The 13,672-nt window shown below is 50.5% G+C and overlaps 1 protein-coding gene across 3 annotated transcripts in view; it reads right to left on the minus strand.

Moving 5' to 3' along the window:
• Positions 1-13,672, minus strand: part of KCNAB1 (potassium voltage-gated channel subfamily A regulatory beta subunit 1) — a 338,389-nt gene that overhangs the window by 70,088 nt on the left and 254,629 nt on the right. For all 3 annotated transcript variants that reach the window (XM_081302291.1, XM_081302292.1, XM_081302293.1), the window contains exons 3-4: positions 5,103-5,140; positions 1,745-1,824 (exon numbers count right to left, since the gene is read on the minus strand). In XM_081302291.1, the coding sequence (XP_081158417.1) occupies positions 1,745-1,824; positions 5,103-5,140 (118 nt within the window). The remainder of the gene's footprint in view (positions 1-1,744; positions 1,825-5,102; positions 5,141-13,672) is intronic.

Raw genomic sequence — 13,672 nt, forward strand, 5'->3', positions numbered from 1 at the left:
CCTAACTGCTGTAGAACATCAGTTGTGGCCAGGAGGACATGGACACCTCATTTTAGATGGCCTAGTCAGGCAATGCTGGCTCCCTGGTGGCTTTGGAGGATAAAGCAAACCCTCATATGAGCTTAGCTGTCCCCAAGGCCAGGCTGCAGGTGCAGTGGCTCACATGAGAGTGTCCTGGGTCCCAGGCAAACTTGTCATGTGAGCAACATATAAGGAGACATGACAAGTGTCTGTTCTGTCCCCAAGGCTGGGCTGTGGAGAGGTGCCCTGGAGACACGGCACTGCCCTCCCTTCTTGCTGACCTGGGACCAAGACCAAGAAAACGAAAACTTGCTTCCCCGCTCCTCCCAATAAGACCCCCTGTGCAGGGTGTTGTGAAGGGGAGTGGGTAGGGTTAGCATCGGCCCCTCAGCAGGCTACAGAGGGAGCCATGCAAGCTACCCGCCTTGACTGCAAGCTCAGTCTGTAGTGGACACAGCTTGTACTGAATTGTGCTGCAGGTCAGCTGAGGATCCCTGACTATCATCCCTGTCTCTTCATTTCTCCTGTCTGCCTTCCCCACCTGCCGTGGCAGCCTGACAAGACACAGCATAGCACGACCCTCTCTGAGCTCCACACTGAGAGTCAATCAGTATGAATCAGAATAACCATCCCTCACAGCAGGGGGCAGGAGGGACCCTCTCCTGCCCAAGAAGAAAACACTGGGAAGGGGATGCAGGAGGGAGTATGGCCTTACCACTTTGTTCTCTCCTTGGTTTCAACAGAAAACAGCAGGGATGTGGGCTCTGAATCTTCCTGAGGGTCCTTGAACATAGACCTGTCCTTGGACAGGAGGTGACCAAGCAGGGAAAGTGCTTGGTGGCCCTGCTGTGATTGGAGCCTGACTCAGGAGCCCCGCAGGTGGCCTAACCCTCCCCAGGGCAGGGAATGAGGCTGCAGGAGACCACGCCCCCCAGTCCTCTCAGGATGGCAGAGCTGCTCACACTGAGGATTTCCTTTCTTTGGCTGCGGGAGCCGAACATGGTGTCCACTCCAGGAGGCCCAGGCCCCAGGTCTGTTCTGACATGTGCTGGTTATGCTGGAACCTGGAGGCCTGGCCTGTAGGCACGCCACCCATCTGTTCCGACTTCTCAAGCCCTGCCCCAGAGCCCCACACCAGCACTGGGTTCCCAGGGAACCCCACTAGTCTGGCTGCTTAAAAGAAGAGACTCTCTGCAGCCTTGTCTGCAGCTCTGAGAAGCCTCTTGCACAAGGCGTTGGTTTCTTGGCATCTTTGGGGAGTCTGGCTTTGAAGTCTGATCTACCTGGAGTGCCAGTGTAGCCCAGGCCTGCAAACAGGAAGGGCATCCCTGCTGCCAGGCAGGCAGGGTGTCCCAGCTTCCCTGGGGACTTCCGAATCAGGAGACATGGCGTCGAGGCCAGCTTTGGAAACAGCCTTCGGACGCAGCTTTTTCACTTCCTGGCTCAACTATTCTACTACCATCCCCTGATCTCCACCACCACCACTCAGGTGCCCAGCCACCTCTGCCCCTTTGTAGACCACAGCAGGTGCTGACTGTCCACCTTCCATCGGGTAAGTTTTCCACACAGGGATGGTTTGGGTGGGCAAGAGGTCCAGGGGTGGTCAACTTCCCAACCCCGGTGGAGAGAGCAGCGCCCTCCTCACCAGCACCTAGAAAAGGCCTGGGCAGGCTCTCTGGGTGCCACAGATGCCCTTGAGGGACACAGACAGGTACCAACTTACTTTCCAGCTGCATAGACCTCGGCCGTATCGAAGAGATTAACGCCACTCTCGTACGCGATCGTCATCAGCCGTTCAGCGACCTGCAAGGGGACACAGAGGCCAGTGAGAAGCACCCAGCGTTTTCCAAACCTGAGAAGCAGCTTGAGATCCTTCACTAGGAGCACCCTGGCGTCTCACCCACCACCTGTCATTCTCAGTTGGAAAGAGAATAAAAGCAGCCCCGGGCATGGGCGACATGAGGGACAGCCCTCAGAGGTGGAGTGGGCAGTGTCCTCAAGCGGGCTAGGAGCACAGCCAGGTGGGCACATCTGTGCTTCCCCCTCTGCTGGGCAGACCTGGTACCACGACATCTCTGTGGTCTGATGTCTGACAAAGAGGGTCACGTGCACCACTGTCCACTCCAGTCCTCAACTGCTCTCTTGGAGCCCATAGCTTTTGGCAGCTGATGCCTCCTGATCTGAAATCTTGTGACTTTCTCCCTGGAGGCTCAGTGGAATTGGCTGATGAACCAAAGGTCTGACAGGGGCATGACTAATCAAACTCCCACACCCAAGTTCAGCCAAGCCCCAGGCAGCCTGCGAAGCCTGCTGAGTGGACACGGAGAGAAGGAGCCATGTCTGACTTGGGGTCAGCTCCCCACCGCCCAGCCTGCAGGACATCTGGAGCTCCTGCGTCCTCTGTGCCACTGACCACAGTGGCAAGGGCACAGGGGAGCAGAGGGACAGCTAGACACAACTTGGGGAAAGCTGCAGAGGTGAGGTGGCACCCCACAGTTGAGAGGGGCCACGCTTTCATTCTGCTGACTGACGTGTCAGTCTTTGGAGGAATTTCGCACCTAGGGATGATTACAACTGATTTTTCCATTTCAGCTTTTGAAGGTGGGCTCCAGTCGCTTCATCAGCATTTCCAAAAAAAAATTGTTTTTCTGTTGTTTTGAAAATTGGCCTACAGGCAGATTGTTATGCTAGCAAAGTGGAATCCACGCAGATCCTTCAGCACAACAGCAACAAATGTGCTACTACTGATTGTAACTTGTCACTGTACTTAAAATAACTAAAGGTTAGAAGTTAACAACTACGGTTTTTCCCATTATGACTGCCCTATGTTTTAGAAATTACCGCGCTTGCTGTCTGTTTACCCTTGTACTGTATCACCTGATGTATGGTGGATTCTTGGGAAATGCACGACTTATCTAAGGAGGAATTTTAAGATAAGAAAGAGAATTCTTGGCCTACTGATGTGGAGGGACTTCCCAGGCACAGCATCTGAAGACCTCAGCCCTGGGCTCAGCCCTGCACGCCCTGGCCTAGGGAGCCGGGGCCCTGACAGCAGAGAGCAGGCCCTGTGAAGGGGACAGCAGAGACTGGAGACAGCCGGTTGCTCACTTCAGACCTCCCTCCCTGCTCGCTGCCACCCTGGGACCTGCAGCAGACTCTGCCATGTGTCCTCAGGCCCTCCTTCAGGAAAGACGGGATCATTCCCTGACGCTGGAGCACTTCAATGGTCATCCTTCTCTCAAAATTGTACTAGGTGTGAGCCACCTTGCCCAAGGTCAGGCCTGCTTCCAGTCAGCCTCCATCCACTTGCCTGTTGGTACAGGGACGTAAAGGCCCAGTCCTCTCGCCCCAGCCTGGGACAACTCTGCTGACTGGCTCAGCTCGTGGGGTTGGCTAGCCACTGTCGGTCCATCCCCTCTGTTCTTCCCCCATCCTGCTTCCTCCCCTGCCCTGGGTGGGTCCCCAGAACATTTAGGCAGCTGTCATGTAGGTCATTGCTAACTTAGAGCCCACTTCCTAGGGACCCCATAATTCAAGCCCTCCATGGAGATCTAAGCCCAGTACTGGGAGCTGGCAGTCAGATAAGAACGTGCAGCTGAGACTCCCCAGATCTGTTGAATTATACTAGTGACTTTGGGAGCTGTGGGGAGAGGTCCCTGTTCCCCAAGCTCCTCCTTAGGAACAACATGGAAGTGAACACTGCCTCTGCAAAGGGCTTCTCTTGGTCAGGTGGCTGCCTAAGCACTTTGAGACACTGCTCATTAATCCTAACCAGATCCTGCTGAGTAGGGGCATCTAGTGACGAGGCAGCTGTTGGTAAATGTAAAAGTTAGTAACTCAAGTTAGTCAATGCAGAGTGGGACCTGGTCCCACTGAGTGTATCCACTCAGATATACTATCTCTGATTCTTTGATGGCCCTGCAGGTGTACATAAACTATTCCCCACTCCTTAGTGTTCTTGTGGATATATACTATCCCGACTCCTCAGTAGTCTTGACTCCTTGCTGGTTCTGCAGGTATATACTATCCTGACTCGTTGGTGTTGTTTAGGTATATACTATCCCCCACTCCTCAGTGTTCTTGCAGATATATACTATCCTGATTCCTCAGTGATCCTGCAGGTATATCTATCTTGACTCCTTGCTGGTTCTGCAAGTATATACTATCCTAACTTGTTGGTGTTGTTCAGATATATACTATCCTGACTCCTCAGTTGTCCTGCAGGTATGTAACTATCCTGACTCCTTGCTGGTTCTGCAGGTGTAGACTATCCCCACTCCTCAGTGTTCTTGCAGGTATACACTATCCTGACTCCTCAATGTTGTTGCAGGTAGGTAAGGAAGGACCAGAAACACACTAAGGTGTTGAACTCAGAAGGAATTTTTGCCACTCAGTGCCTGTATACCTCATGCCCTGAAGCCAATGATAATAACATCACCTTGGTAAGCACTGTTCTGAATGTGTAAATGATGAGCTAAAGGAACTTTACAGTAAATACAATTCCTATAGCTGCCCTTGGCTGAGTGCCATTCCCTACCAGTCAGAGGTTAAGCAAGCGTCTGATGGGCATGATGTGCTAGTCCTTTCCGTGGACTTCCAGCATCACTGTCCCATTCTCTGTAGAATGGATAGACAGGTTGGTTATCTTGCCCACACCAGGGTGACCAATTGCCTGGTTTGCTCAGGACCAAGAGCCTTTCTGTGATGTGATCTTTCAGTGCTAAAACTGAGAAACTCGTGTGCAGACTGGGGCCAACAGGTCACCCTAGTTGAAACAGGAAAGGAATAAATCAATAAAACAAACACACGCAACGACAGCAGTGAAGTCTTTTCATAAACTAATATTAATTCTAAACTGTCTCACTTTCTGTTGAGCCTGCATGTTTAATAGATTGACAATCTCAAGGACTATTAATAGGCCAAATGTACACACAAGAAGCAAGATGAAATTGAGTCTTCACCATTTCCTGGGCTCTGAGCATCATCCCTGTAAAATGTCGGGGTCCCAGGAGCAGCCTTCCCATTGCACGGCCCTCTGCATTTTCCTTTTATCAGCATAGTAGATGCGAAAATTAACTTACCTCATCTGAAATCTGACCTCCAAATGTCACCCATGTTCCTAGAAAAGATTAAATATTGGCACATTATTCCTAAACATTTCTAATAGTGTACATGAGAGGAAACCCCATGGCAGGACTATCTCAGGGAGGAGTTGCACGGGGAGTTCTCAGGGTGCCGGGGTGAGAGTGCACGCAGGTGCATGTGGACTGCTCTGGTCTCTCCTCTCATTGGGTGTCAGAGGGACCTGCAAGCCCCGGGGGAGGGGGTCCTTTTCTTCACCCCAGGTGCTCATGGCAGCCCTGTCCTCAATGATATTTCCTCTTTTGCTCCAGGTTCATGACTGCCACTGTACAAGAACCCTGCTGTCACGCCCACCCTGGCCACACACCCATTCTTGCTTTTGCTTGGCTCAAAGCCACCTGAAGGTGAAGGTGAGACCTTGGATTACGCGTCTACCCTGCTTTACCTCCACTGCGGGGCTCTGTCTTCCCTGTCGGCTTTCTGAAGGAACCCCTCTGATGTCTTTCTGGTCTTCGCTTACACGGCCCAGAAGGGGTCACTCTGCACCTTCTCTGTATGACCTGCTCCTCCTGAATGGAACTCTCCCCCGGCTTGGGTGGGGCAGAGGTACAGCAGGGGTGAGCGTGGGGAGGGCAGGGCAGGGAGGCAGAGCCTTCTTTGGAGAGAGGCAGACGCCTCTGAGCAGGCTCAGCCATACCAGTCTGCCCCCTCCACCCAGGAGGTGGAGGTTCACAATGCCCCGACTGACAGACCTGGGCGGCAGGGGAACGGAGTGCTCTACCTAGACAGATGGCTCTCAGGGAAGCCTCCTAGACGGTGGCACCTTGGCAGAGTCTCACAGGACCTAACTGGATGAAGAAGGAAGGGGCGGGCATTTCAGGTAGAGGCCAGGGATTGGGCAAGGCCAGGTGGGAGGGTCCTGGAGTGTGCTGGCAGCCGAGGGGCAGAGGGCTGTGTTTGGTGACCTGTGGGGACTGCTGTGAACTTTTTACATTTCATAACAGTGGTCATTGCTATAGCACAGAACACCTTTCAAATACCAGGCTGTGTGCTAGGAGATGCTTCTCTGCTCATTTTGACACACTCACAAGGCAGGCTTATTGTCCACATTTCCATATGGGGAACCCAACATTAACCAGCCCTTGTACGTGAGTTAGCCAGGCCACCCAGACACACCTGGCTTCAGAACGCTGTCATCACCCACAGGCCCCATTAGAAGATCCCCCCCTTAATCACAATGCTCCTCAGAAGTGTGTTGACCTGATCACACCTTTCCCTCTTTGTCCTCAGGGGACCCAAACAAAGGTAGGGTATAAAATGATTTTGCCACTAAACTCTGCAGCCCCAGAGGTTGCAGATGGGCAGCCAGAAACCACACTCAGTTACAAGGCTTGACTAGATGGAGTGACCCACTTGGCATTTTAATAAACCTTGAGTGAGTCACCAAGGTTTAAATACTTAGGAGACTTTTCTTAAACTTTTGATTCCCAGCTTCTCTGGACAGCAGAGGATCTGTGTCCCCACGAGGCTGGCATGTTCCCCATCGGAGCCCCCATTATGTCTTCCCATCGTTTTCCCAACACCGAAATCAGTGTACAAGCAGGGTTCTTATACACTGGCAGTCATGAACCTGGAGCAAAAGAGGAAATTTAGACCATAGGTAGACCACCATTTTTCTTACTGTAAAATTAAGAGAAAAATGAACCTGTGGATCTAAAAAGCACAGCTAAGCATTTAATGAACTAATACGAGAGCCCTTTTTTTCTGGTGGAGGAGAAGATCATCCAAACGAAGAACGTCTGCATAGAAAAACTATGTCCTAAAGCACCACAATCAAGCCAGCCATGAGTGGTGCACCGGAGGGAAGGGATCTGAGGACTTAATGGACTGAAGAAATGGCTGTTGTTTGTTTTTGAATGAGAATAAAATAAGCGCACTGCTGTGAAATGCGGCTGTCTATTAAATGAAAAAATTGCCTGGGCGTCAAAACCTTTTTACAGAAAACTCATTCATAAAAGAGCCTCTTTGGAATTCTGCAGAAATTGTGTGCAGAGTATAAACAGGCATTTGCAGATGTTAGTATAACCAGCATCTTTGTGGCTCGGCATGTTAAAAATATAAATAAATTGAGAACTTTCAGGACAAGTTAAGTTATTGGTGGTATTATTTAGAGCAGCAAATAAGAACGTAGATATAAAGGACCACACACAGCTATGTGGTGTGGTGAGAGTTTTGAAAGGGTCCAAGAATTTGTGGACAAGGAGCTTATGAAAGGCAGAGCCTCAATAAGTGGCTTACTCTGATGAAAATGTTGTAGACTGTTCAGGAGCAGAACACACTGGGAAAGTCACCATGTGTCACCATGGACGGGCCTGGCAAGGGCAGGTTGCCATGGACCAAAGAGGCACATTTTGTTGGACTCTCTACCCAAGTCCATTAACTTTTTTATGCATCAGGAATTGCTTTGAGCTAAAGAGCAAAAAAATGGGACAAGCTACGGATACAGTAATTAATGCCACAAATCGGCTATTCTTCTGTCTTCAGGCAAAATCAGGTCAGTGTTTGCTGAATGAATCTGCTGACTTGACCTGCAGCTGCTGCAGAGGCTTTTAAACTGCTCGTGTTCTCAAAGGAAGAGTCCTGTCTCCATGGAGCCGGGAAGACCGGGCCCCATCTGCTCTGCTTGCCGCATTACAACTCGACTGGATATTCTGAGTATTTTCCTGTAGGGACATTATCAAGTGTAGGTGCTCCTCGACTTACAATGGAGTTATGTCCTGAAAAATCCAGCACAACATGAAAATGTCAAAAAGGCATTCAGTGCGCCTGACCTGCCAAACCTCAGCTCAGCTGCACGGTCCAGGGCAGAGCACTGGTCCTTTTCCTTTGCGACTAGGTGTTTCTCCAGGGGCTGAGCCACCACCATGAGAGCACGGCCCGGCACACTGCTGGCCAGGGAAGGATCGAACTTCAACATCTGAAGTACAGGAGCAGGGGATGGAGCTTGGCAGTAGAGTGCATGCCCAGCATGCACAGGGCCCTTGTTCTCCCCAGTACTGCCAAACTAAGCAGCCTGAACCCTGGCTTCTACTGAGTGTGCACAGGTTCTCACCATCCATCACCAAGTTGAGAAACAGTGAGTCTCAACCCCGTGAGCCAGAGACAGCCATGTGCCTGAGCAGTCACTTGTTCCTCTCAGTCCTGACCAAACGAAAGCTTTGTTGAGGAATAATCTGGTCCCCTTTCCTACATGCGTTATGGTCACCTGAAATTCATTCTCTAAAACTATGTTTTTGAAAACTGAATCCTAAAAATGTCTCTCATTTCAAACTTTGTGAAAATAAATTTTCATTACTTAGCTTACCTTTCATAATTGATTTTGGGGGGGGTGGGTAGCAGAGATTGAGGTCAAAGGCACTCAATCACTGAGCCACATCCCCAGCCCTGTTTTGTATTTTATGTAGAGACAGGGTCTCACTGAGTTGCTTAGCACCTCACTTTTGCTGAGATTGGCTTTAAAGTCGTGATCCTCCTGCCTTAGCTTCCCAAGCCGATGGGATTACAGGTGTGTGCCACTGTCCCAGCAAATAACTGATTTTTGATAGGGCTATGATTTGAAAGTATGAAGCCGTGGTACAAAATGATTTTGAAGACTAAATAGGACAGATGCTCAGAGCAGACTGTATGCACATCTCGGAGGGCGTTCTCTGCGAGAGCCTTTAACAATGATTTCATTCTCACTGAAGAAAGCCCATGTCTAGGGTCGGCTCTGTTCCAAAGTTAACCTGCAAAAGCCCCTCCCTGCCCTGGTTTCCACACATTACGGTGAAAAAATAGAGCCTGAAAGAGTGCTGTTTCAGAAGAAAATGTTATGCTGAAGCAGCAAGGAATTATGAGAGAATGGCATAGTAAATATTAAAATAACTTTGTTTTTCAGTTAGATTTAAAACTGTTAATATAAAGTAAGATCTGAATATCATATATATTTACCTTAAGTTACGGGGATGGTTTGAATGGTTATGTTCCTCCAAAAGTTCATGCTCTGGGAACTAGGTCCCCAGGTGGTGCTGAGGACAGTGGTGGGACTTCCAAGGGGGGGGGCCTCATGGGAGGTTCTTAGAGCTCTAGGTATGTGGGGTTGCTCTCCTGTTTCGCTTGGGTGATTCTCCTGAGATGGTTGTTATAAAAGGAGCAAGCCTGGCCCCTCCCACCTTCTCTGCTTCTGTCTGAGATAGAATTGCTTTTGTATTTCTATACACCCTCCTGCCCAGGGGTGCCACCATCCATAGCCCTCACAAGAGGCCAAGCCCATGCCGTCCAACCTACACCCAGCTCCACCTGATCTTGGAAGTGACCCTGCAAAACTGTGAGCTAAATCAACCTCCTTTCCTTCATATGAAGCCCTCCTTAGGTATTTTGTTACAGTAATGAAAACCTAGTAAGTTCTGTAACGGGCTCCACTTCATGCTTTGAAGCACCCTTACTGCTCTGCCATTGCGACTTATTTTGAAACTGACTTGGTTTTTCCCCCTTCTCTTCTTCCTCTCTCCCCTCCCTACCCTTGGGGGAAGCAAGATCACCCTTCCTGCCATTCTAGGCCGAGTTATCTGTCCTTGAGCACATATCCACCACAGCAGTGAAGTAACTCAAACTTCAGGAAGGCGCTGGAAGATGTAAGAAGCGGCTCTCCCTCAGGGCCACCAGAAGATGACGACCCCTGACAGGGCACACCTGGAACACAGCTTTAAGGCCCCTCTTTCAAAGCTCCCTAACAGGAACAGTCACAGCTCTGGGACAGGAGTCCTCCGTGTCCCTCTTTGCTAACACAGCAGTTAAAACTTCTTTTTCCTTTTTCTCAATCGTGTCCCCATTCTTGGATTGGCATGGGGGACAAGGTCTGAGTCTCCGGTGACGGTTCCATACCTCCTCCTTAGTTCAGTAAACCTAAGTGTGTGTTTCCTGGGCTTGTCCCTCCATTCCCCGACTTGCTTTTGTTCAGATGGGCTGCCTCGCTGGCCTTGGAGGCTTTCTGTGCTGGTTTAAAAGCTGTGGTTTATAGACTTTTTATTTTTATTAGAGAGAAGCAGAGGCTGGAATTTTGCCTTGCACAGCGCTGACACCCACAGCCCTAGAACAGAAGTGGCCTTAGCAGGTGGCTGGTAAGCACAAGGAGGTGAGTTTTATTGCCCCACCCGCTGTCCTGAGCCGTTAGACACGGGGATGATTTCCATGAACACAACAGAGGAGACCTCTCCTCAACCCTCTTCAGTTTTCTGGTCTGCAGATGATGAAGATGTTTCTCCTGTTCAGGGCACCCACCCTGCCCAGCGCCCCCCTGGAGAAGAGCTGGGGAAGGTCCTCTTCCCTGGTGGCCAGGCCTCTGGTGAGGAGGGCTGGGTAATAGGGTGGGCAGGCCACTACCTGCCCAGGAAGGGTTCCATCCTCCTGCTGGAGAAGGCTGGAGTGCAGCTTCTGGATGGAGAAGGGGGCTCTGCCACTGTGGCTTTATTCTCTACCCACCCCCAGCCCCAGAAGAGCTAAGGTGGTTCATTAGTTAATATTATTCTCAAAAAAAACCTCTGTGACAATTAATCACCTTTCTGCCTCTAATGAGGACATGCCTTCCTGAGACCTGGGAAGGGGTGTGACTATTTCACCATGAAATCTCCAATTAGTGGGTGTTACAAGATTGTTTTACTAAACTGACGCTTGTTATTTCTAACCTATAGACGCAGAGGGGGCACACACACAGCTGTGGAGCTGAGATGGTGTCTTCTGATGGAACCTCTTGAGTCACCAGGAAACACATGCTTTGAAAATCCCTTGGCTCCCGGAGTACACCTGCCACGGATCAGGAAAACGGCTGATGGAACATGAACAAGGAAAGAAAACTGCCTGCTGCACACACGTGCATGTGCAATCAGACATGCACACACATACACATGCACGCACACACTCATACACACGCGCTCCCTGATCTTGGTTACTTAGCTCTTTGGGGGCTGAGAGGGAAGCTGCTTCCTGCTCACTCATTTGCGAAGCATGCTTGTCATTTAAGCGACCTCCTTGCTGGAGTACGAGGCGGTGTTTGGACACTTAGGTGTCACCATGTTCACACATGACATCGCCACAGGGCAGTTTTCAGAACCAGGCCACTGATGCTGCTGTGGCACGGCTGACTGAACTGTGGGCTCTTGAACTTGGCCGTCCTCTGTTCTGTCTGGGATTGTGATGGGCTCTAGCACTGCCTTTCCGTCTGTTCTTCCGCCTCCCCTGCCGTGCATGCAGCTCCTCCACCTTTCCTGGCCTCTCAGGACCTCAACACTGGTCAACGCCCTGGGAAACGTCCCTTGACTTGGGTTTGAGTCACTTCTGCGGACAGGCACAGAACTCACCTCACCTCTCAGGAGGAAGAGCACTGCAGCTGGGAACCGGGAGGTGGGCTTGCTCAGCCCATCTGAGGACCTGAAGTCTGAACAGCCAGAGGGGAGGAGGTGAGGTGCAGGGGCCATGGGGCCAGATCACCTGGGCTCACATAAGTCATCGGAGGACCTGGGAGAGGCCAAGGATGAGTCCCTCTGATTTTTCTCTTATTTATTTTTGTGTATACTTGGATCTGTGCAGGGCCTTGCCCATGGTGAGCAGATGCTCCACCACTGAGCTACACCTCAGGCCTTGATCTTCTTTTAAAAGGACACTGCTCTGGTGTTAAGGACAGACCAAGGCTGAAACAGGCCACGATTCTGAGGAGATTGTGGGTGAGACACACTGTGGCTTGATCCCAGGTGGTGATAGGGAGGACAGGGAGGTGGGGGTGACTGCATTTGGATAGATTTTGAAGGAGAGGGCTAGGACTTGCTGATTAAGCAGATGTGGGGCAGAGAGAAGAGGAGTCTCCAACACAGGGTTAGAGTGCGGGGAGAATGGGCAGCCAGTTCAACTGCTTTCATACGGACTGGTGGACTTTAAGTTTTGTAAACAGGACATGTGAATATAGTCAAGGTTGACCACAAGTGGTTATATTGAGAAGTTTTTGATTTAGAGGCATTTAGGGACATCTGGAGTGTCCCAGGAGCTTTATGTGTTGACCTGGCCCTTCACCAGACCAATGAAACCATATTCTCTGGAAGGGACCCCAGCTGGAGTATTTTCAAAGCTCCTCAGACAATTGTAACAGCAGCCAAGGTTGAGACCACAGTTCTGGGTTCCTCCTGCTGGGGCACCTCCTCCATGTCTTCCCACCCCGACTGGCTTCTTGTTGCTCAATTGCTGTTGTCCCCATTTTATAGAGGTGACTTGCCCAATATTCCAGTAACTAGAAGTGGCTGAGTGGGAGCTTTACTAACCCCAGCAAACAAGCTGCCCACCTGCCCTCCACTGGCAGGAGCCATGCAGAGGGTAGTTCTTTCAATACCAGATCAAAACCAACAGAAGCCAAATCCTCAGCCATCTGGCCGAGGGAAGTCTGGTGGTGGGGCTGGATGTACAGACAGGTGACAGAGGCGAGGATCTGTCCCCTCTACCCCTCAAAGGGCATGGAATGGGGGTACCTCCTGTGCGGGGAAGGGGCAGTCAGGCAGCCCCCTACTCATTAGCGGTGGTGATAACAATTCATTAGCAGGATTTTTAGGAAGATTCGGTGAAATTTGGCAGTGCTCGAATCTCCACCACAGCACCCGCTTGAATCCCCAGTCTCGCCTCTGTGCGTTTTAAGCTCCCTTGGGAGCTGCGATCTGAGGGTCTGATTCTGTGGATCTGAGGTGCAGCCAGCTCATCTGTGTATCCAACAAACATCCCAGGTGATCTGGAGGACAATGACCCATCGAGCAACTGAGCCACGGTCACAGGAGAGAAACTGGATGCAACCTTGGGCCTAGGCTCCTGAAACTCACCATTTGCTGCCCGCTCTGCAAATGGTGCTGGGGCCTCACCCTCCTGGTCCGCTTCCCATCTGCCAATGTTCTCCATGAGCCTGGCCCTTATTTTTGGAAGCAAGCTGCAGCCTAATCTTTCATTTTTGGCTTCTAGGGTGTTTCTAATGAGCATCTGGCCAGAGTTAACAGATGTGATAACTCAGCTTTTTGAAAAAAAAAATTTAACTTTGATTATCTTTTCCTTCAAGAACCAGTAATGTCACCCAGACTGTCTGGGGGAGAGGTGGGGCTCTCCCACACCTGAGCTTTACAAAAGTGCTTGAAATGGCAATAACACCAGGCAGGTCAGTGGTATAGGCCACATGAAATGACAGTGTGCCTCTGGGTAGGTGACATATAGGCAGTAATGCCATCTACAGGTAAAGGACACACACACATACACTTTTTTAAAAGGACTAAATGTCATTTAAAACCCTTTCCACAGCTTATGCTTTCTGCATAAATAAGTACACAGTAAAATAGGAAACTATGGCCAGATGAGGAGGAACTCTCAGCATGTTCCATCTTTTCTAGGGTCTTCTCTGTTGGGGCTATAGTCAATGCTGATGCTCACAGGACCCCTGGAGATCTGAATGACTCCACCTAGCTTCCAGACCAGGAAGCCAGGTGGTGGAGAGGTGGCCCGACACAGCTCA

The sequence above is a fragment of the Spermophilus citellus genome (assembly GCF_964194105.1).
Source record: "Spermophilus citellus genome assembly, chromosome: 7".
In the NCBI taxonomy this organism is placed as follows: Eukaryota; Metazoa; Chordata; class Mammalia; order Rodentia; family Sciuridae; genus Spermophilus; species Spermophilus citellus.